This window comes from Rattus norvegicus, chromosome 14 (genome assembly GCF_021556685.1).
Source record: "Rattus norvegicus strain SHRSP/BbbUtx chromosome 14, alternate assembly SHRSP_T2T, whole genome shotgun sequence".
Classification (NCBI taxonomy): Eukaryota; Metazoa; Chordata; class Mammalia; order Rodentia; family Muridae; genus Rattus; species Rattus norvegicus.
The window spans coordinates 16,066,273-16,090,673 of NC_141547.1; the positions used below are offsets into that span (position 1 = coordinate 16,066,273).

The 24,401-nt window shown below is 41.8% G+C and overlaps 1 protein-coding gene across 8 annotated transcripts in view; it reads left to right on the top strand.

Annotated features, from left to right (window-relative positions):
* Cdkl2 (cyclin dependent kinase like 2) overlaps positions 1–22,415 on the top strand; it is a 34,912-nt gene extending 12,497 nt beyond the window's left edge. For 7 of the 8 annotated variants that reach the window (XM_087582922.1, XM_087582924.1, XM_087582926.1 and 4 more), the window contains 9 exon segments: positions 1,423–1,568; positions 5,024–5,112; positions 7,814–7,943; positions 9,461–9,756; positions 10,266–10,359; positions 11,834–11,957; positions 12,084–12,190; positions 19,574–19,662; positions 20,492–22,415. In XM_087582922.1, the coding sequence (XP_087439048.1) occupies positions 1,423–1,568; positions 5,024–5,112; positions 7,814–7,943; positions 9,461–9,756; positions 10,266–10,359; positions 11,834–11,957; positions 12,084–12,190; positions 19,574–19,639 (1,052 nt within the window). In that variant the 3' untranslated portion in view covers positions 19,640–19,662; positions 20,492–22,415. 8 annotated transcript variants of the gene reach the window in all.
* The last annotated feature ends 1,986 nt before the right edge of the window (positions 22,416–24,401 follow it).

Sequence of the window (24,401 nt, forward strand, 5' to 3'; positions counted from 1 at the left end):
TAAGTAAAATTATAAATCTAATGGGAGGAAAATTTAAAAATGCTATTAACAAAGGTTATATTAGCATGCAGTCAGCTAAAGTCACTGCTGATTTTAAAATGTGGCAAAAGTCATAACAAGGCAGTGTAGTGAGAACTCAGAATAAGTCAGAAAATCCTAGTAACCCGGAGCCTGGTTCTGAACCATTCTCACCTCCATCCCCTCGACAGCCAAGATGTCCTCATCACTTTTCCCCTGGGCGGGCGAGCATTTGGTGAGATCCAGTCCTCCTCTTTATCCTCATATTCCAGGAGAAGACGAGAAAACAAAGACAAGATAGCTTAATGTTGCCTTGCATTTGGATTTTAGGTTTTTCTTATGTTTTCTGAGACAAGAGTCTTACTGTGTACCACAAGGTGTCCTCAAACTCTCTCTCCTTCTGCCTAAGCCTCTAAGTCTCCACTGCGTCAGCCTCCCAAAGGCTGTGACCATGGCTGTCATCACCACACCTGTGACCACAGATGTGATACAGATGCTCTGGCATCACCGTGTTCGTGAGCGCAGATGTGCTTCACCATGCCTAGCTAACCAGATTTTTGCCTTTTGTTCTTAGTGCTTTGGATAAAATTCTAAAGCTGGACTCTGAGGCTTACATTTGTTAGATTATGTAATTCACATTCTAAGATAGACTTTAAAATGGAAAAATAGGAGGGCACTTGGGATAATATTTATTTAATTTTAAGTTTTGAGTTTAAGAATTTATGAAGTATATGATTTCTTGTGGTAGAATTTTTATATGACTTGTATCATAGGGAAGAGGGATAAACAGATTTCATCTGTACTGATGCATATATTAACCTTTTCACTATTTCATCAGTATTGTACTTATTTATAGTTTTAGTATAATAAAACGTTTGTAAAATTTAACTTTTTCATTTATACAGATCATGATATAGTAGGTATTAAAATTGAGATAAGGTTAAAATGCTCAAATCTAAACTTAGATATAGGTATACAATCTGTTGAGCAAAAATGAAATTCTTATTTGAAGGAAGACTTACCTAAAGTAGATTCTGTCCGTATAGCTGTATCTTCTTTGCTTTGGGGCAGAATGGAACATTTTACTGGTGGGAGTTGTAGTACTTCATCTAGAGTGGCACAAGATACCTTCACCTGTCATGTCTTCACAATTAATTCTGCTTATAGCTGTATTTAGTTTTTTAGATGAATGTTTCAAAATCAGTGTTCCTCTCCCTGTGCTGTCCTGTGTCAAGACACTGTAAAGACTTCTAAGTGCCACTGTTGACAGGTTTGTCTCCGGTTATTTTGCTGAGAGAATCTTATGCTGTGCTGGCTGTTTTCACCCTTTCCTCTCCACCACCTCTCTCTCCACCATTTCTCTCATCTGTACTGACAAACATCTACACTGTGCTCTCCTCCTAGGTAATTTAATTCCAAGACACCAGGAGCTATTTTATAAAAATCCTGTGTTTGCTGGAGTAAGGTTGCCTGAGATCAAAGACATAGAAGCAGAGCCTCTCGAGAGCCGCTATCCGAAGCTCCCTGAAGTTGTGATCAGTTTAGCAAAGGTAATTGCACTTTCCCTTCCTCTCTGTGATGGGGAATTTGTATAAGATAGAGACTTGGTTCATGTATGTCTCTCACTCTGTTTCTCTCTGTCTCTGTATCTCTCCCTTCCTGCTTTCCAACTTATCTTTTAGGTCAACAATTTCCTCTGGTGTTTTTAAATTTTGTACACTAAGAAAAGGTTTAAATAATTTGTTACATTGCTAGAGGTATTTCAGAATAAAAGCCTTAAGTCTCCTTCCTTTATTTTTGAGATTATTATCATAATATATCATTTCTCCCTTCCCTTTCCTCTCTGAATCTTCCTTGCTCTCTTTCTCTTTGGCATCTTTTTCCATTATTGCTGTGTGTGTGTGTGTGTGTGTGTGTGTGTGTGTGTGTGTGTGTGTGTGTATGATTTCTAAATATAGCCTGATCAGTCTGTACAGTCTACTCATGTTGTTTTAAGGCTCACCATTTGGTATTGACTAACCAGTTGGTCAGTTGGTGTGCTCTTCCTTGGGGAAAACTGTTTCTCTGGCTCTCCATGTTCCTTAGATGCTTATAGTTCTTTGTGTAGGCTCAAGCTTGCAGAGTCTGAAATTTTCATCTGTCTTAAAATTTCAGAGAACATTTCTAACATGCTCTAAGTTTGAAAACATTCTTATTTAAAAACATAAAAACTGTGTTTTATATGGAAATGAAAACTAAAATAAGAGAAATAAATGTAATTAGGAAAATTAATATGTAGAGCATAAGTTTGTAGGCTCATAATCAGTGCTATTATCCAAACATATTTTGCTTAGATATTGGACTTGTTGAAGCTAATTTACAAATTACTGTTGCTTTTATTTGTATCTAGTTTAGGAAACTCTTGGGGATTTCTACTGCATTAAGTTGTCTCTGAGAGTTGACCCTTTAAGGTTGTTAGTTCAGAACGTCATTGTTACTAATTGTTCAGGGTACTGCAAAACAGTATCCTTAAAATGCAAGGCTCATGCAGCCATTTACTTGATGATTTTTCTGTCTTTAACTCACTAGAAAAGTTTAGATAGGGGCTAGAAAGATGGCTGTCAGCAAAGTGTGTGCCATACCTCGCATAAAAGCCGGGGTGATGGTTGGTGCTGTCAAACTGGAGACGTCTGGAATCATCTGGGAGGAGGGTCTCTTAGCATGTCTAGGGCGACTACAATAGTTGAGGTAAAAAGACCCACTCACCCACTGTGGGTGCCATGATTCCCTAGGCAGGGGTCCTGGGTCATAAGAGTGGAAAAAGCAACTCAAGCTAGCATTTGTTACTTCTTCTAACTGTGCATGTGCGACATCTCCCAACAGTGCCACTCCCCATGGCCGCTTCAAGCTCCTGTTGCCTTGACTTCTCCTTCATGATAGACTGCATCTTGAATTATGAGCTAAAATAAGGACCCTTTCCCTTAAACTGGTTTTTTGTTTTTTGTTTTTGGTTTTTTAATCACAGAAACAGTGAAGGAAACTAAGACACTGGGCATGTCTGTAATCTCCAAGCAGTGCAGGGGTCAGGGAGTTGAGGGCTGGGGAGACAAGGAGATCCCTACCTCAGTTGGTGAGCTCCAGATTCAGTGAGAGACTATCTCAAAGATGCAAGGTGCAGAGTGATTAAAAAAAAAGAAAAAAAAAAGAGCACTGCACATCAGTGTTGGGCCTCCACACACTACAGACACACTCGGAGATAACGATGTTATAGCAAGTTTATAATCCTATAATGCATGTCTTTTTTCCCATTTAATCCTCTAAAAGATTAAAAGTTTTTTTCTATTTCTTCAGCCTCCCTCCTTTTCCCCTCCCTCCTTCCCTCCCTCCCTCCCTCCCTTCCTTCCTTTCCTTCTCTCAATACAAGGCTTTAGCTGGGAGGTGGTGGCACACACACCACCCAGCACTCCGGAGGCAGAGGCAGGTGGATCTCTGAGTTCAAGGCCAGCCTGGTCTACAGTGTGAGCTCCAGGACAGCCAGGGCTACACAGAGAAGCCCTATCTTGAAAACAAAACAAAAAACAAAACAAAACAAAAAAGTCTTACTATGTAGCTTTGACTGGCATGTAACTCACTATACAGACCAGGCTGGCTCCAATCCGAGTGCGGGCATCAGGGGCTGGAGAGGTGGCTAAGGGGTTAAGAGCACTGGTTGCTCTTCCACAGGCTCTGAGTTCAATGCCAGCAACCATATGGTGGGTCATAAAAATATGTAATATGATCTAATGCTCTCCTCTGGTGAAGAAAGCTACAGTGTACTCACATACATAAACATTTAAATCTAAAGAAACAAATCTTCCAAGTGCCAGTATTAGCAGTGAGTGCTGAATTAAAGGCATGCACCACCACGTCCTGCTATCATTTCTTTGATAATTTAAATTAGGATATTGTCTTGGTTAGGGTTTCATTGCTGTAAAGCGACACCATGACCAAGGCAACTCTATTATAAAGGCAAATATTTAATGGGGACTGACTCACAGCTTCAGAGACTTAGTCCATAATCATCATGCGGGAAGAATGGCAGACAGACATGGTGCTGGAGGAGTGGAGAGATCTGCATCTTGATCCAAAGGCAGCCAGGTGGAGACTGTCTTCTGCAGGCAGAGAAGGGCTTGAGCACTTGGAGTCCTCTACACTGACACACTTCCTCTAGCAAGGCCACATCTCCTAACAGTCACTCCCCATGGGTAAGTGTATTCAAACCACCACAGATGTAAAGACAATCTATAGATGGCTCAGCAGATACAGCAGAAGCCAGCTGACCTGAGTTCAGTCCCTGGGACCTACATGGTGAAAGGAGAAGACCAACGCTGCAGGTGTCCTCTGACGTCCACAAGTGCACTGTGGCTCGTGTGCATGCACACAAGATACACACCCACCTACACACAGACACGTAGCAATGAATGTAATTTTTTAAAAACTAAAAATAGGAAAATCTCTAAGTTGCCATTGGTTGATGTTGTTTTTGTTTGTTTTGTTTTATGTTTTTGTGTTTTTGGAAGAAGGTGTTGTTGTATTACCCAGGCTGGCCTTGAACCTATAGCCCATTCCTCAGTCTCCCAAATGTTGGGAAAACAAGGATGTACCACCACAGCTGACAGTTGCTCTTGTACTTACTCAATCTTCTTTGTTTAAACCCTGCACTCTGTTGAAGGAACCAGTTTGTGTTGTATAACGACCCCTATAGTGGAGTCTGACTTGTTCTGCTGCCTGTATTTTGTATAGACAGATAGTAGAGTTAGAGGCCAGAATCAATTTTTTTTTTCTTGGAAAGACCGCTTCTTAGTAATTTGTGCATTTATTTGCATCTATAGATACTGAATGCCTGCTGGGTCTGTTTTGGGGACATAGAAACCTCTGGTGGCCACTATCATAATTTGTGCCTTATTCTGTTCACTGACTGTAAGGAAGAAACCTAATGTAAGCAGCTATTCTTGAGGAAGACTTTTATGTGTTCTTAATTTTTCAGAAATGCTTGCACATTGATCCAGACAAAAGGCCCTTGTGTGCTGACCTTCTACACCATGATTTCTTTCAAATGGATGGATTTGCTGAGAGGTACAGTGCTGGCCTGAGCTCTGCAGGCTGTAGGGACCAGGGTCAAAGGGCAGGCCCCACAGTCACAGTCTTATTTGTCATTACTCCTTTTGCAGGATGTCAGCCATCTGCTTCCTACTCCATTTGCCTTGGCAGTACGCAGTCCCCAGGTGGTTCCTATGTGTATTAGACGGGAACTGCTGGATTTCAAGAAGCAGACTCTTTTCTGTCTTCATGTGGTGACACCCACTGTTCAGTCAGGCCCCTAATCTCTGTGGTGGTGCTGCGTCTGTGCAGTTGCCATTTCCTGTCGCTGCCTGTGTGTGTCCATGTATGTCTGAATTCATGTATGTGCACACAAATGAAGGTTCTCTTGGGGTCAGAAGAGTTAGAGGTAATGGTGGGCCTCCCGACATGGAGCTGGGAGACTCAGATCTTCTGCGAGAGCAGCATGCATTCATAACTGCTGAGCTGTCTCTCCGGTCCTAACGCTTCATCACTATGCAGATCTCTTAAACAATCTAGCTTAACACAAGACATCTGGATTCTTACATTTGATTTCATATTAACTTGTGAACTTTGTATGTTATTTTTGTTTGTGTGTGTGTGTGTGTGTGTGTGTGTGTGTGTGTGTGTGTGTGTGTGTAATAGTCTTTGAGGTAATTTAGTATTCCTTGATTCTAGGTCAAACTTTGATAGTATACCAGAACTTGGCAGTTGTAATTTCTGCCTTCTATCTTTTCCCCCTCTGTTCCTCCTTTCTTTCCTTTTTTCTCTTTGTTTTGTTATTCAGGGCAGGATCTTGCATCCTACTTGGCTGATGTGAAACTCGCTAGGTAGCCTATGCCTCCCCTTCCTTGACCTGGGAGTGCTGGGATTTACAGGTGGATGACACCAGGCTTAGCTGTAATAGCTCCTTGTGTTCTTTATGTTGAATTTGTGTGTGTGTGTGTGTGTGTGTGTGTGTGTGTGTGTGTGCGTGTGCTCACAGAGGCTGGACGATTGTGTTGGATGTTGTGGAGATGGAGGTGTAGACGGTTGTTTCTGCCCGAGGAGGCTGCTGGCAATCTAGTGTGGGCTCCCTGGAAAGCAGCTAGAACTCTTACTGCTGAAGCCTCTCTCCAGTCCCTTCTAGGAGTTTCTAAAAGACTGGTTGCAGTGTGAAATCTGAACGGTGTCATCGAATGAACTTTGCTTTTTCTGTTGCATTAAAATCTATTTTTGTCTGATCTTCTGACCTGATGTCTTATCTGTGCACGATTTTATGATATCCTCTCACTGTTTGAAACATATTGGTACTGTTGAACTGTGTGGACCTTGAAAGTGTAGTTTTTTATATAATATAAAAAATTATGCTCCATTTTACCAGAAAACCTTTGAACTATTGAAAGACCTCTAAGATCCTATGTTAACTGAATTGTATTTTTTTACATGAAAATTTGAATTTTATTATTTACAGAAATATTTTCAGTTGATTTCCTTGTAATGAATAGCTTACCTTGTTTATTTTCAAAGTAGAATGTCTGGCACATTCCTATCTGAATTAGCATTTTTTTTTTGTTAGTCGTTCAAGTGAAAAATGTGTGTGGCTTGACTTGTGTTGGGCCACCATTTGAGTGTTTCCCTTAAGACAACCAGTACAGCCTGTGGTTCTTGTTGTCTTGTCATGTAAGCTGAAGAGAAATGCTGTGCAAGGTCTTATTTTAGCTTTAATCAAATGGACCCTTTAACTGCTTCACTCTGAGCATCCTTAAGTGGCTTCCCCACAACAGTGAATGTGAGCTCCCCCCACAGTGAATATGTGAGCTCCCCGAACAGTGAATGTGTGAGCACCCCCCTATACACACAGTGAATGTGTGAGCACCCCCCCACACACACAGTGAATGTGTGAGCACCCCCCCACACACACAGTGAATGTGTGAGCACCCCCCATACACAGTGAATGCGTGAGCACCCCCCCCACACACAGTGAATGTGTGAGCACCCCCCCACAGTGAATGTGTGAGCACCCCCCCACACACAGTGAATGAGTGAGCACCCCCCCCACACACAGTGAATGTGTGAGCACCCCCACACACACACAGTGAATGAGTGAGCACCCCCCATACACAGTGAATGAGTGAGTACCCCCCCACACACACAGTGAATGTGTGAGCACCCCCCATACACAGTGAATGTGTGAGCACCCCCCCACACACACAGTGAATGTGTGAGCACCCCCATACACAGTGAATGTGTGAGCACCCCCCCACACACAGTGAATTCGTGAGCACCCCCCCCCACACACACAGTGAATGCGTGAGCACCCCCCATACACAGTGAATTCGTGAGCACCCCCCCCACACACACACAGTGAATGCGTGAGCACCCCCCCCATACACAGTGAATTCGTGAGCACCCCCACACACACACACAGTGAATGCGTGAGCACCCCCCCCACACACACACAGTGAATGCGTGGCAGTGAGGAGCGTGGGGCTGCCAGCATGGTTTGGTTCAGTGCTTGGTGAGAGTCACCCTCTATTCTTGTGCTGCTCCTCAGGCTCTCCACTGGAAGGCCTACAGGCCAGCTTTCAGGAGGTATTCATCTGGGATGGGATTTTTCTTATTTGAAGTAAAATGGATTAGTTTAACACTGAATTTTAAATAATTATCTTGAGTTTTTTCCTAGGTTTATCTTCTCATTAATTTTATTTTAACTGAGAAATATACTTTTATATAGGTTTTCTCAAGAATTGCAGTTAAAAATAGAGAAAGATGCCAGGAATAATTCTTTACCTAAAAAGTTTCAAATCAGAAAGAAAGAAAAAGACGATGCCTTAGGTGAAGAAAGAAAAACACTTGTGGTACAGGTAAATATTTAAGCTTTAAGTTTAAATCTGTGAAGGAAAATGATGAAGATTTAAATTTTTTAAAATTAGATTTATTAATTTTGTTTTATATATGAGCATTTAACCTGTGTATATGAACCACATACAGGCTTGGGTCCTGTGAAGGTCAGAAGAGGGCCTTGGATCCTGTAAAACTGAAATCTCATATGGTCTGTGAGCCACCATGTGGGTGCTGGCAATCAAAGCCAGTTCGAACCCAGGGCCTTGCGCTTCCTAGGCAAGCGCTCTACCACTGAGCTAAATCCCCAACCCCCAGAGCGAGTGTTCTTAACCACTGAGCAGTCTCTCCAGCTCAATAGTGAAGATTTTAAAGTTTTAAAATACTTAGTAAATTGATAACTTTCAACTTGGTTGCAAAAAATACCTAAATAAACAAAAAGATAGTGTCTTTCCTACAGATACTAACTTAAAAAAACATTACATTTTAAATGCTCAGTAGGTTCTAGAAGGTGCAATAGTGTTGCTCAGAGAATCACCTTACATAAAATAATGACTTGAAGGACATAAGGAGATGCTGTATGCTGGGCCAGGGATGAGTAACCTTGCATGACATGTTTTGCTGTAAGATCTTTGTAGCCACAGAATGAAGGAGGTCATGAGTCGCATCACTCACTAAGCATACTGGTAGGTGTTAGGAGCTGGGCTAGAGCAGAGCGGGCACCTCTCGTGTTACAGCTGTTATCTCACAGTCTTCAGCTTTGGGGTTGGTAGAAGCCAGATGCCCGCTATGCTTATCCGTACAGCCTCAGTTTACTGAGCAGTCTTGAGATGCAGGATGTACGTGGCTATTAAAGGGAGTAAGATAATCTAAGATAATCTTGGCTATGGACCTACATCCATCACTATATAGTCACAGGTCTCACCCAGTCTACAAAATCTGTGTGGTAGATGCGGCTTCAACAAGAATTTCAGTTCCACACACTCATCCAAGAATACTGGGCATCTCTCTCCATGTACACACACACACACACACACACACACACACACACACACACACACACGGGAGCAAACACATGCAACTTAGTCTATTTTTCTTCCTTAATAATAGAAAATAAAGATACTACCTTTAGAGTTTTAATAACAATTTAAACTTGCGCTTCTGATATTTAGTTAACAGTTTACTTTCCTGCTGAGTTCCTCCGGATATGCTCTTGATAATGTTTCCACTGCTGTCAAGTGAACCAAAGGAACTTTTCACTTTTATGTTTGCTGACTCTGAATACGTGTGAACAAAAGCAGCAATCCCTCTGAATTCCTACTTTACTCTCCAACGGAAATGCAGACCCACAGACACAGACACACCTTCTGTCTGTCTGTCTGTCTTCTATCAAGTTGTTTTTTGTCACATACAGTCTTCTTGCATTTTCACAATAACTATTTGAATAAGAGTGTTGATTTAATTTTAATTACATAGGTAGAATAGGATGTAAAGTTTATTGTCAGATCATTAACTGGTTAACATCTTTATTAATGGTCAGGATACCAATGCTGATCCCAAAACTAAGGATTCTAAAGTGTTAAAAGTAAAGGGGTCAAAAATCGATGTCGAGAAAACTGAAAAAGGAACTAGAGCTTCAAATGGCAGCTGTCTCCATGACAACGGGACAAGCCACAAAGGCTTGTCTTCCACAAGCCTCAGAGATTGCAGCAATGTCACCATTGATCACCCAAGGAATCCAGGCACAGCGATTCCTCCCCTCACACACAATCTTTCTGCAGTTGCTCCTGGTATCAACGCTGCAATGGGGACTATTCCTGGAGTTCAGAATTACAGGTATGAATGGGAAAGGAGACAGAGAAATGCTTGTTAATTTGTTCACATTGTTTCACTGTCAAAATTCTGGGTACAATTTCTACTTATAAAATAGCTTTTTAAATAGTTTTGACCTTCATGATGCGAAGTTATTTTCCAAAAAAGAAAAATAAAAAAAGAATTCCTGAGTTCTAAGAAGGCCTTTTACTGCTGTTTGCAATGAAGAGAAGCTACAGCAGTTCAGTTTAATAACATGAAAGGCCGTCCGTCTAATGAAAGGGGTAATTCGTCGTGGGTACCCGCTGCTGCACGGAGTGGTGGGGAGCACTTAGCGGCACACAGAAGCTCCCTTACGCAGGAAGCCTCCCCTAGTGATGGGACAAATGGTTGAATGTCGCACCAGATTTCCGTGCACTGTGTACTTGAGAATACACACTATGTTCTGATTAAACCGCCTATCATTTAGCACGTCACTGACTTTGTGTTTGAAAATAATTATTAATTATTCTAACTTAAAATTTTTGTTACAGAGTGGACGAGAAAACTAAGAAATACTGTAATCCTTTTGTTAAACCAAGCCAGCCTTCTCCATCAGGGATTTATAATATGAATGTGAGCGCATCCGTAAGTAACTGCCCTCTGCCACGAAAGAGCAAGCACTCGCCGCCTCTAGACCTCGCCGTAAGCATGGGCGCGAGAAGAGTTAAGCTTTACTTGGAGACAGAGAGTGAAACCTGAGTTACACAGTGCCCTCCTCACTTGTCAGAGTCGTAATTTGAAATTTCCAATGTCTAAATAAATTTTCTAAGTCTGGTTGAAAGATTCTCTCACAACGCCATCGTTTATTTTGTGGCAGCATAATAAATTTTCTTAACCCAATACTTGCAAGTTCAGTTCTTGTTAAAGAGTAAACGAGACAACACCTTGTCTGACTGTCTCACTAGCTTCTTAGGGAAAGTATTTTGTAAAATCACTTACACATGATCGTTCTGTTGTATATAAAACACAAATCAATCAATTCAATCTTTGCGGAGTTGATGGTCTAGTAGGTCAGCAGGGTAAAAACACAATGGCATATTTAGGATAAGAGCATGCGTGTGGTTTAGAGACAGCATGGGTAGGGGCATTGCTCTCAGCAGTGCCTACAGAAGGCTGGGCTAAGACCACACCACATAGTCACCTCTTATCCCAGTTAAAACGTTCACTTGGCCTCTGTTCTCTGTGGAAGGGCCAGAATCCTGAGAGGTATTAAATCTCTGTGTTCCATGTCTGTTTTCCTCTATCTGTTCCAACTGTCGATTCCCTTTTTACTTTATGTGAAGGTCAGATCCCCTTCCTGGCCTCTGGGCTTTGACACTCACCGTCTGGCCTGCTTTAGCACTTTCTTCCCTAGACAGCCCAGCAGATGCACTGTGTCCTCTTTGGTCCACAAGGGACCTTGAGGTCTTCTTTCACATTGAACTCGTTTTAATACGGCACCTCATCCTCCATCGCTGTGTAACCCTCTCTTTACCGTGTTTCTCCCACTGTAGATAGCCGATGGCCTCTGTAAGTGATGGGCAGGTCTGTCGTCTAGCAGGGGAGAGTAACTTCCACTCAGCAGTTTGGGCTTCCGCTTTCCTTGCTGAGCCATCCCATCACTTACCACAAGGTTTATTTAGGCTGTTAAAGCTGCCTGAGGGGCACCAAGAATCTAAAAGGACAGTAAACCTGGGGGTGGGATCGTGTGTAGAAGACCAATGGGTCACAATTACAGTAAAGAGCATCAGCTGTTAGCTGAAAAACCCAGGCGGTGGTCTGAGGCTGACCCCTCTGGCGCAAGAGCCAAGATGCCATGGCATCTTCAGCTGCCTAGAGCTTGTTGTGGCTTCCCCTGGAGATTGGCTAAGGGGGAAAAGAAACTAGAGAACAACTAGATTTCCTACTTGTTAACAAGTTTGATAAATTTGATAAGTTAATGGGTGAAACTTTTCTGTGTCAGTCATGTCCTTAAAGTATTATTATTCCGGCCCTTGAAATGGCATGTGTATTTACAAGAGGCTGAAAGCCCGGCTCACCTTACAGCTAATGTATGCGTGTCGGTCCTTTTGGTAATCAGGTCTCAGGGGAAAAGTACCTTCTTCAGGCAAACAAGAAAAGGAAGGAATATCCCAAAGTCGACGTGCGATTGCCTGAACTAAACTATAACCATCTTCCTGAACTGAGAGCTTTAGAAGGCATAGGTAGGTTTGTGTGCTTCTACTCTTTCTAAGTTAAGTAACAGTTCACTCATGTATAATAAGTACTTACAAATGTGGAAAACTAACAGTTCCTAATTTTTCATTATGTTTTTGATTATTTTTATCTAGCTCGAAATTCTAGGCTAATAAAGAAAGAGAACAAATGTCTTTCAGAATCTCGAATTCCCTCTCTGGCTGCCATTGACCTGCATGCATCCAGTGTTGCATCACACCAGGTATGGAGGTGCTCGTCACAGGTGCAGCTCAGGTGCAGAGATGCTCTTCACAGGTGCAGCTCAGGCGCAGAGTTGCTCTTCACAGGTGCGCCTCAGGTGCAGGAATGCTCTTCACAGGTGTGGCTCAGGTGCAGGGATGCTCTTCACAGGTGCAGCTCAGGTCTCGTTCAGATTTGATGTTGCTTCAGGGGGAATGTGCTCTTTGGTAGGTCTCATATGGGATCGATTTTGTTTATAAGTTCATTACACATACAACTTTATTACACATTTATCACAAAACTTCTCACCTGAAATAATTCATTCTTTAAGTTTTAGCTTTTGATGGGGCCTTTATCTTTAACATTTTTATAAATTTTATTACAAAAAAGTTGCAAATAAGTAAAAACAACACATAACAAAATTAACCATATCAAAAGTCTGTATAACTCAGTGAACTTGTAAACAGAATTATCATTAAGAATGGAAGCTGTGGAGTTCACATTAAATTTTATATTTAAGTATTGAGTATATTTCGTGCACTTATCAAAAATCATGTGGGAACTGGAAGAAGAATCAGCTGTGCGTCTGTCTTAGCTCGCGCTCACCACCTGCATCAGGCCTCCCTCGCCCTGCACTCAGCCTTTCGTCCCCCCTGTCCTTCATGTTATCTATACTGGCATCTACATGTGTTTACATGCACACATGTTCTTTTGGATAGAGTTTGCATATGAGAGAGAACATGGTTTTTTCTAAGATTGTATGACTTCATTTAGTATTACACATTCCAGGTCCATCCCCACCCATCATTCTCCTGCAAATTATACAACTCTCTTTAGAGCTGGGTAATGTATATATTCATATTCACACACACACTCACACACACACACACACTCACACACATGCCACACTCACACAGCTAGGCTGATTCTAGTGTTTTGCTTTGGTGAGTGAAGCAGCAGTAACCACGGAGTGCAAGACCTCTGGAGTAGAGTTTGGATATTCAGGAGAAGACGACGCAGGGCCATAGGGCTCAACATTTAATTGTTTGAAAAGTCACCAAATTCATTCTTGCAATGGCTGTATTAGTTTTCAGTGAATAAGGATGCCTTTGTCTCCACCTTCTCCCTCCATTTGTTGTCAGATTTGTGGATGATGGCCCTCCTGACCAGCATGCAGTGGTATCTCAAGCAGTTTTAATTCGTATTTTTCTAATGGCTAGTTTTTTAGTCAGGGTTTCTATTCCTGCACAATCATGACCAAGAAACAAGTTAGGGAGGAAAGGGTTTATTCAGCTTACTTGCACACTGCTGTTCATCACCAAAAGAAGTCAGGACTGGAGCAGGTCAGGAAGCAGGAGCTGATGCAGAGGCCATGGAGGGGTGTTGCCTCCCCTGGCTTGCTCAGCTTGCTCTCTTATAGAATCTAAGACCGCCAGCCCAGGGACGGCACCACTCACAATGGGCTGGTTTCTCCCCTCTTACAGCTGGGTCTCATGGAGGCATTTCCTCAACTGAGGCTCCTTTTCTGTGATAACTCCAGCTGTGTCAAGTTGACACACAGAACCAGCCAGTCCAGCTAGGGATATTGAACACTTTGAAAAATAGTTACTGCCCATTGGTATTTCTCCTCAGAGGCTATACAACCCATTTCATTTGCCCGTATGTGTAAGTTGATTGGCAGTTTTATTTCCTCAGCATTTAATTTTTGTAATTCTTTGTGAATTCTAGATACTAGCCTCTTGTCTGAAGTGTGGACCCTTCTCTCCTATTCTGTGGCGGCCTGTCTGTTAGCTCTGTCCCCTTTGCTGTTTAGAAATATACTTTCTCCCACTCCCGGCTCCTCCTACTGGGGTGAGTTGTGTGCTGTGGGTGTTCTGCTTGTAACTGTCTGGCCTACCCAAATATCTTGAAGGGTATCCCTTTTCTCTTTTCTAAGCCTCAGACTTTAAATTAAAGTCTCTGGTTCATTTTGAATTGTGTTTGGTGCAATGTAAAAGATATAAAGCTAACTTAATTCTTTTGCACTTAGAAATCTACTTTGCCAGCACTATTTACTGAATAGGCTTTTCCTGAAGGAGTTTTTTTCTTCTTTGTCAAAAATTAAGTGGGCACAGCTCTGTCATTGTATTTTGGGTCCCTCCTGATTCCATTGGCCTACCTGTCTGCCCTTTTCCAGTGCCTTCTGGCTTTGTCCCTGCAGTAGAGTGTGCTTGTCTCCTTAGCACTTAGCCTACCCTGCCCTTCTGTGGCGTCACACACATTCTGGTACTGTTTTCTCTAAGACTCTGAATACACCAGCATGGGAATTTTGATAGGTATTACTGTAATTCTGTCTATTAGTTTGTATAATTCTATTGGTAGACATTTTCACAGTATTAATTCTACCTATCCAGGAACGTGATATATTTTTCATTGTCTAGTATTTTCTGTGATTTTTTTTTCAGTCTCCTGAAAAAAACCTTTAATCATAAAAGGTCTTTTTCTTCTTTGGTTAGATATGTTCTTAAATACTTAACTTTTCTCAGGAGTTATTTTGGCTGGAATGTTTTTCCTAATTTCTTTCTTGGGCAGTAACTCGGTATAAATGAGAGCTACTTTTGTTTGCATTGATTTTTATGCTGCAACTTTATGGCGGTGTTTACTATGGCTGAGGATTTTCCAGTAGACGCAATCGGTCTTGTAAATAAAGAATCTTGTCATCTGCCAGTAGGAATGGTTTGACTTCTTCCCTGGATGTCCTTATCTTGTCTTATTGCTCTAGCTCAGATTTTGAGCACTGTATCAAAGAAGAGAGAGAAGAGAAGAAATCCTTGGCCCTGATTTTAGAGGAAATGCTCTGAGTTTTTCTCATTCGACATAATGGTATGGTAGTTTGAATAAGAATGGCCCACATGGGCTCATATATTTGAATGTGATATTAGGAACCGTGGCCTTGGTGGAGTAGGTTTGACCTTGTTTGAGGAAATGTGTCAGTGGCGGTGGGCTTTGAGATCTCAAAAGCCCAAGCCAGGCCGAGTGGCTCTCTCTCTTTTGCAGCCAGGATCCAGATAGAGCTCTCATCTCCTCCATCACTGTGTCTGCCTGTGTGTCACCATGCTTCCCCCCATGCTGTTAGTAGACTAAGCCTCCGAAACTCTAAGCAAGCCTTGTTTTCCTTCGTAGGCGTTGCTATGGTCATGGTATCTCTTACAGCAACAGAATGCTGACTAGGACAGTTAGCTAAAGCATTGTTGTATGAAGCATTCATTTTGAGGTATGTTCCAGCTATTTCTAAAGTCTCCAGAATTTCTCCAATGAAGGCATGATGCTTTTGAGCTTCGACTGAAATAACTATATGATTTTTGTCTTCGGAGTTTATGTATGAATCAACTTTGATTTTGGGATTGCGAGTACTTAGTCATAATATCTGATCTTCCTTTTCCTCCTTCTCCTCTTTGTTTTTTTGTTTTTTTTTGTTTTGTTTTTGTTTTTTGTTTTGGGGGTCCTGGAACTTGCTAATGTAGATCAGACTAGTCTTAATCTACATTCTGCCTCCTGAATGCTGAGTTTAAAGGTCTGTACCGCCATGCCTGAATTCAGTTTGCAAGTATTTTCTTAACAATGTTTGCATCCGTGTTCATTGAGGAAGTAGGTCTGTCGTTCCTTCCCTCCCTACTCCACACTACTGTGTGTGTGTGTGTGTGTGTGTGTGTGTGTGTGTGTGTGTGTGTGTGTGGTGTTTACCTAGTTGGCAATTTACCTAGCTGGCAGTGTTCCTTCACGTTTTATTTTAGGGAACGAGTTAAGAACTGATATGGGGGTTCCTTGGAAGCTTGATCGTCTTTAGTAGTGAATCCACCTGGTCCTGGGCTTGTCTTCAAGGAGGGCCTTTCAATGACAGCTTCAATCTCATTGCCTAGGGCTTAATTTTGGTACATGATATGCTCTTGAAATCCTTGTATTTCTTCCAGGTTATCCAGCTTTTCAGAGTGCAGGATTTCACTGTAATTTCTAGTGATGTTCTGAGCTTTACTGGAGTTTGTGTCATGGCACTGTTTGGTATCTATAATTTTACTAATCGTTATCTCTTCTCTCCTATGTCAGATTAGCTAAGCTTTGTCAGTTTGTCTATGTCCTTAACTTTTTCAAAGCATCAACTCTTGGTTGTGTTTGTGTATTTTTTTTTAACATCAGACTCATTGATTTTTCCCTAATCTTGATTAGTTCTTGTGCTGTGCTCTGTTCAGGATCAACTGCTTCTTTCCTGAGAGCCTCAGGGCGCACCACTAGTTGCTTTGGTATCTATCTCTTAGGTTTTCCCATAAGTTGACCTCTGCGGAGCCTTGGCTGCACCCCAGAGGTTCTGATGGGAGGTGATTCCACTATTGGTTGTCTCCTAAGAGTTTAAAGCCTTCTGTCAGATTTCTCACATGGCATACTATCCATTCAAAGTGTACTGTTTCATTTCCAAGCACTTCTGTGGTCTCTGTAATTGATTTCTCTTACCACTGATTTCTAGTTATGGCATTATGGTGTGATAGGAATAAGTAATTACAGTTTTTTGTTGTTTAGTTTGTTGAGACTTGATTTGTATGCTTTGATGTGACCAGTTTTGGAGAACTTTCCATGTACGGTTGGGTGGAATATTCTCTTTATATTTTGTTAAGTCTAGTTCATCCACAGTTTACTTTAGCTCTAAAAAGTCTTTACTTATTGAAATACTTCACTCTCATTGTGTCAGGGCTTATGTGGTTATTTATGTTTTTAGTGTTTTTTTTATGAAGTTAAGAACTCTAATATATGGAACATAAAGATTGTTTTATTTTTTTTAGATTATAACTTTTTGCTTTATTAAGATTTTAATTTCCTTGTGATATTGGGTTGAATCATGTATTCATTATACATCTATACAAGCATACTTTTGACCTTATTTTAAAAGATTTTTTCAATTTTATTTTAAAGCTATTTCCAATTTTATTTTGCTTTATGTTTTGATGAATTGTCCTTTTTTTTTTTGGTTCTTTTTTTCGGAGCTGGGGACCGAACCCAGGGCCTTGCGCTTCCTAGGTAAGCGCTCTACCACTGAGCTAAATCCCCAGCCCCTGGATTGTCCTTTTTATTAATAGGTAGTGTCCCTTTTATCTTTTTCAATTAGCTCCGTTTGGAATTCACTTTGTATGATACAAGAGTAGCTGTGTTGGCTTGTTTCATTTTACTTGTGCTTGGTCGTTTGTTTTCTGTCCTTTGATATTAAGTCTTTGGGTTGTTTGTGGGTTAAGTGTGGTTTTGGAGGCAGTACATAGATAGCTCTTGTTTTTCCTACGAGGCCCCCCTTAGTTTGTATCATTTTAGTGGTGAGCTGAGGCTGTTCGGACTTGGGGTGTTGTGGGAAGGGGTTTTCTATTTGCTGTGCTGTAGTAGGTGATGCTCTGTTTGACTGGATTATTGGTACTTCTTTGCCTACTACCATGCTAGTCCGGAGGACTTGCTCCGTTGCGGCATTGGACAAGGTCATTCCCTTCCTCCGTCTAGTTTGTTTATCTGTGGTTAGGGTATGTTTTGCCTTTCTCCTTGTCAAGTCCCACTAAGAACCTTCTGCCCTGCTGTTGTGACTTCCATGAGCTGCCTGGGTTTCTTCCTTTAAACCGCCCTGATGTCCCCGTCCTGCTGGAGGACAGTCTGCAGGGCACAGCGCTCTCGGCCACGGTTGTTTCAAAGCTGGAGATGTTTTAGTCCCTATTCCAGTGGCTCTTACAGTTGCTGGTGCAGGTCTAGGCTGGTCCTCGATTCCTGCCTTTGTCTCTGAGTTGGCATTTTGTTGTGCTGCTTTTCAGCTTCTGTCTTGACCTTGTATTTTGACACTTGGCATCCTCACTGTAATGTGTCATGGAGGGTGTCCTCTCTGGATATGTCTGTTTGCAGTTGTATATGCCTCTTGTGTCTGGAAGCCTACTCCTTTCTGTAAACTTGGGAAGTTTTCTTCCCTTTTTCTTTTTTGTGCAGTAGCCACTCCCCCCCCCCATGATAACGTGACTAAATAATCAGTTTCATTCAGCTTTACCTCTGATCCTTCTTCTGTCCTGTAAGTTCTTAGTTTGGCTCTTGAATGTGTCCCAGACTTCTTGGAAGTATCAGTCATTCTCCTATTCTCCTTAATCCATCCCCTCCGATATATTTGTCTGTCTGTGTTATCATCTCAGGGTCTGTCCATTTTGTTTTCTAAGACGGGATCTCTTGCTCACCTGGAACGTATGGACTGGGCTAGGCTGCTCAGCCAGCCAATCACAGCTCTCCATGCGTCTCAGCATCTCCACTGCTGAGATTATCATAAGCAGGTGCTGTGATGCCCAGCTTTTGTCTATGTAAATCTGGGCACTAAACTCAGCTCTTCATGCTGGTAAGAGTGTCACCACCTGAGTTCTCAGTGCTCCTCTCTGCTGCTAACCCATCCATCACACCATAGCGTTTCACAGCTCCCTCACTTAGAACGTTTAACCTTCTTAAGCCTCCGCACCTGTGTTCCAGCCATTTATTTTAAATACACTTTCCTCTACTTTGTGTAACACTTATAACGGCTTAGGCTCCAACAGATTTTGGTTTTGTTTTGAGGTGAGTAGGAGAGATTGGTTGTAGTGTGGCCATAGCAGATCAGAGTGTCTCTTTCTTGTTTGTGGGTTTTGTTTTGTTTGTTTTGGTGGGAGTTGGTAGCTTAGGCTGTCCTTGAACTCAAAATCTTCTCATCTTTCACCCTCTCTAGTCCTGCGATATTAGGCTCTAAAGTGTCTTTTAAAAATATATGTTTATTTTATTTCATATATCTGAACATTCTGTCAGCCTGTGTATCATATGCCTGTGCTGTCAGAAGAGGAGGTCAGAGCCCATGAAGGTGAACCAGAGTTAAAGATGTTGTCAGCCACTATGTGGGTGCTGGGAGTTGAATCCAACAATTACTCTGAACTACTAAGCTATCTCTCCCACCTCTAACAATTCTCTCTCTCTTTTTTTTCTTTTTTCTTTTTTTCGGAGCTGGGGACCAAACCCAGGGCCTTGCGCTTGCTCTACCACTGAGCCAAATCCCCAACCCCTCTAACAATTCTCTTAACGTTTATAGACCAGGGGTGTGGGTGTACCTGTCATTCCTGCACTTGGGGATTGGAGGCAGAAGGATCAAGAGTTCAAGGTCATTCTTCACTAGACAGCAATCTTGAGGCCATTCCTGGCTACAGTAAACTCTGTCCCCAGGCAACCAAACACATACCATTATGTGTAAGTATATGAATAGGGCCTCTTACTTCATCCTTCTTCATGAAAGCAACTTCAACTACAAATAGCTAATCCTAAGCACGTGAGTCTACACACAGTGAGTTCTTGTGGAGCAGGAGTTTGCAGCTGCTGCACCCCTGTAATGCTGTTTATTAATTTATAGGGAGCAGGATCACCTGTGTCAGATGAGTCCGAGGCTGACTTGCCTCGAATGGAGCACCAGCACTGAGACCCATTTTAATCCTGAACAGGGTAGGTCTCACTCTTCACATAAAGCTGTGTAAAGTCTCTGAGAAACTGGTGAAAACACTCTCTACTGAGTCCATGAGGGCCGCTGCTGGCAAAGAAGTGCTGTCGTGCTTAGAGGACCATGAGCAAGCCTCCTGCAGGAGAGCACATGTCTGTCTCCAGGGTCTGTCTTTCCCTGTGGGTTTGCAGAGCAAGATCCCCTCAGGGACTGCCTGCCCATTTCTGTCCCAGAACCAAAATCTACTCTAATAAACAGTACTCGCTTCGTAAGCACTGACGCTTTAGTGCCCCGTCCCACTCAACTTACTTTAGTAATAATCTGCTGGGACCTTAAGCTAAACATTTCTTATTCCGTACCTCATCAATTCTGTGTAGAATATGGTGGTGAGAAAGTTCCATGTGCTTGTAACTGTCATTGCAATTGATTTATTAATTTCAACAAAATATTTTAAACACCTGTGGCATCAAAGCTAACTTGACTTTCAGGTGACCAAAGCGTAGTTGCAAGCCTTCATTTACACAGCCCCAGCAAGGCCCCAGGAAAGGTCTCTACGACTCAGGGCCTGAGTCAGCTTGTGTGAACTATGGACAGTCAAGTCTCATGAGCTCTAAAGCTGTAGGCACTGCAAAACTTAGATCATAAGACGAGGTGCTATGCTGCACACGACTGCTTAGATTGGAATTATCTAAAAATTGCCTTTAAAATATAAAGTATCTTAGATTACATAGCATCTGCAAGTTTTCCCAACATACTCAGTATGAGAAAGTAAGTGATGTACAGTTAGCTTCCAGAAAGGTCCTGATAAAGTGTTGGTGTGCACCCTGCCTTTAGATGCTGCCAGCACTTGAGATGACGTCCTCTTGCACGAGAGCACTGATGCCCCAGAGGAGATCTGCGGTTTGACTGTTTCCTTCTGGAAACCTACGCTTTCTAAGAAAGGCTTTGCAGAAGAAGGGAAGACAGACTTCCAAAGACCTCAAAGGAAGATTGAACAAGTGCCCCTTCACCTTTCCAACCTATGATGCTATTTCAAGATATATCCGTGGAACGATAGTGACATGGTTCTTGTTACATGAATGTGTATTTGATATTAGTAGATTGTGTATTTAAAGTTATCTGAGATTAAAAGTCAGTAAAAAAGGAGAGAATCATTATAAAAAGTCATGATTTTATGCATTGAACTTTGTATTATCTATATAAGTGTTTACAGTTGAAGAAAATGAAAAGAAGCTAGGATCTGTGAGATAAAAGTTTCCTTTACCTTAACTATAAGAACACATTTTAAAAGCTTGCTTCTAGGTGTGAGTGGTGTGAGACTATGGTCGCGCTGTCTTTGTTTTCTGTCATTGTTAATTGCTGATCTAAGAACTGTGCTATTGCAACTTTTGTTACTAGTGACGGTGATGTTGGTAAGTCTTCCACACTGAGAGGTTCTGGTGCTGATGTCCTTCCTGAAAGGACATGATGGAAGTCACAGGGGTTTGTGGGCACACCTGTAAGTGAACAACTGAGCTTCTCCTTGAGGGAAAAGGTATAATATATATATATATATGGAGAGGTGGGAGCAGGCAGAACTGCCTGTCTATCTGTCTGTCTGTCTCTCCAGGCTAGGGCAGTAGGCACTGAATTACCCCACCAAAGAGGCTTTTAGAGGCTTTGGTGGAGTCCACTCTTGTCTCTGGTCGTTTGAGGTTAGTGGTGGACAACCCACAGCAGTTGATTGCCCTCTCACCTCAAATGCTTAGCCTTACCCAGAAGCCTTGTCCCAAGGCGGAAGGTCGTTTACGTGTATTCCACATACGCTCTCTGATGCACAGCTTCACCACCTCTTAGGTGGGAGGATTGGACCATTTGGATTCCAGGTCTCAGTGTCCGGGCTCTCAGCCATGCTCCCACTTATCATTGGAGAAAACAGTTGTTCAGGGGCCTGAATTTGCGTGGTGGTTTTGCATTAACCAACGAATGGAACCTTTTTATTTAAAGCTGTTGGCTACAACTTAGCCTAAGACTTGAACAAGAGTTCTTCATTCCCTTGGGGGACTTAAAAATGAAATCCTAATCTGGACACTACGAGTAGACATTCAGGATGAGGCAAAATAAAGGGTTCCAACATAAAAAAATCTGCTGGTAGTAGGTGAATAAATATTTTTTATTTAAAAGCTGTATTTTAAGCCTCTGACTAAGGGTTTTCCTAGGCTAGTAAGACTAACATGCTGATAAAACTCACTATGTCAGTAGTAATTGGCTCTCTACTAAAATACCACTATTAATTGTTATTTTGAAAAACATTGCACAGCCAGCAGCATAGGGAGGAGTCAGTACCTGAAACTAAGCAGCACCCAGTTAATTTCAGGCTGTTCTCATGTCAAGGCCAGTGTGAGGATATCGGCCTGACAACGGGGGTCTGCCTCAGCTCGCTTATGATTTGTATCCTTGAGTTTGGTATCTTTGGCCTATTAAGACACATTATGAACTTTACAATTAAGACTTTAAAAATCATTTCTTGAGTCCTTACTGATATCTGAAGATCATATTTTGTTAGACCTTGGTGTGGAACTAAAGAAGTAAACACTGCTCCAACGAAGTCTGGAGGTACTAAACCGACATATTCTCTTTTCAGTGCGCGGGTGGTGAGTCTCTTCCCCCAAGAATGTGATGTACGCAGACATGCTCATGTGAAACCAGTTTCTGTACTTTTGGGAGACGATGGGCTGCTGTGCCCACCTGTGTTTAATAAATATTATCTAACCAAGCATGATAAGTGGTTTTAATTTATACTAAGATTAGAAATAATATACATACCAGTGTATGGTGTTAATAAGTAAGATTGAAATAGTTTTTTCCCTCCTTTTTGTAGGGATTCTGGACAGGGTGGCAAGTTAATTTTTCTTGTACAGTTGTTGATATATATATAGACAGTACTGTAACAAAATAATGTTTTATAACAACTGTCTGGCAAAAGTATGAGAGACCCAGCCCAGGTTAGAGCCTGGGTTTTGTGTGTGTGTTAGAACATCAGGCTTCCCACTGAAGAGGGAGCATGGAAACATTTTCTCACATGACTCTCAGTTCTGCTCGTTTTTAGTCTGAGTACCATATTTGGCTGGATCTGTATTAAGCTGTTGGTCAGACTAGACTGAAAAATGTGCTTGAATTGTTTTTAAGGCCTCCTCCTGCAACCAGGGAGCAGGGAAGCAGAGGCCACTGGAGCCCCGTCACAGTGTTTAGGTTTATCTAGTGAGTTCAACTATTTTCTGCTATTGTTTTTGTTGAGTGTTTACTTTAGAAAGAAACCCTTAACTCTTCTACTTGCATAAAAAGTTTGTTCCCACATTTCTTTTTAATTGTATGAAGTTTTCTCCCTTTTCTTAGCTTCAAACATGAAGTAACTTGAGAATGTAACTAAGCCTCAGTGTATCTGCAGCTTAATGTGCTCCTCTAAGAAATGCTTTACCTCAGCTCCTCTCAGTATAACATTAGTTCAGACTCCTGATACATTACCCACTGTAAACTCTCTTTAAAACAAAAATATCGTTTTACTTTGGTTCTCATGAAAAATTGTCTCCCCCCATTTTGGAGCCTTCTCTAATTCTTTTATTATTTACTTTGGCACCCAAGATCATTTCTTGTAGAAGTGAGAAAAAAGTTCCAATAAAATTCTGGGAGAGCGGGGCTGGAGAGATGGCTCAGCGGTTAAGAGCACTGACTGCTCTTCCAGAGGTCCTGAGTTCAATTCCCAGCAACCACATGGTGGCTCACAACCATCTGTAATGAGATCTGATTGACCTCTTCTGGTGTATCTGAAGACAGCTACAGTGTACTCATAATAAATAAATAAATCTTTAAAAAAAAAATTCTGGGAGAGCTATGTCAGTTAACAAGATAGGATCAGCGGAATGAAAACATTATCTCACCACCATATTTTCCCATCTTTAGACCAGGGTGAGGCCTCCACTCAGTAGACAAAGAGTATGGTAGTGTCACTGCTGTGAAGATTTTTCTTTGTCCCTCAAGGTTAGGAACCAGAGCATGTTAATGTGTTTCTCTACTAGAGCAATAAGAATGTAACTGAAGGCAGAAATACCATTCGTACTCTCTATGTAAATAGTTTTAGACAGTTTAAATAATTTATTATTGATAAGAAAGCCAATTGGTGTTTGTGACATAAATTATGGTTATGATTACAGCAGAAAATAATTTATAAAGCATTTATTTAGATAATAGAGCTGGGGCTAGAGAGATGGCTCAATGGCTACAAGATTAGCTGATTTCCCAGAAAACCTGGGTTAAATTTCCAGCACTCACACGTGGGCTCACAATCGTCTATAACTCTAGTTTCAGTGAATCTGATGCCCTCTGCTGGCAAAATGCCCATTCACAATAAGTAAGTTTTAATAGCTTATATGAGCTTTTGGTGCATAGACTCCTGGTATTACTTGCTTCCTTAGCCACTTGTAAAGGAAGAATGAGAAGGTTCCTGAATCATTGAGCAAAGCTTCACTCAATGGCTTCTGTATTGATTTTCTGCTAAATTCTCTTCCCTTAATTATCAGAAATGAAAGGAAATAGGATTATGCGAAGTGGGTTGTGCTAGCAACATGTCTACAGAACGGCTTAGCCTTTACAAAGTGGTGAAGGCCAGGGTAGATGTTGGAGGAACAGTCATGGTGGTCCCCAGAAGTCAGGATTTTGAAGCTACAAAAGGTTCGCAGGAGAGTTCTGTGAGTTCAAGGTCAGCCTA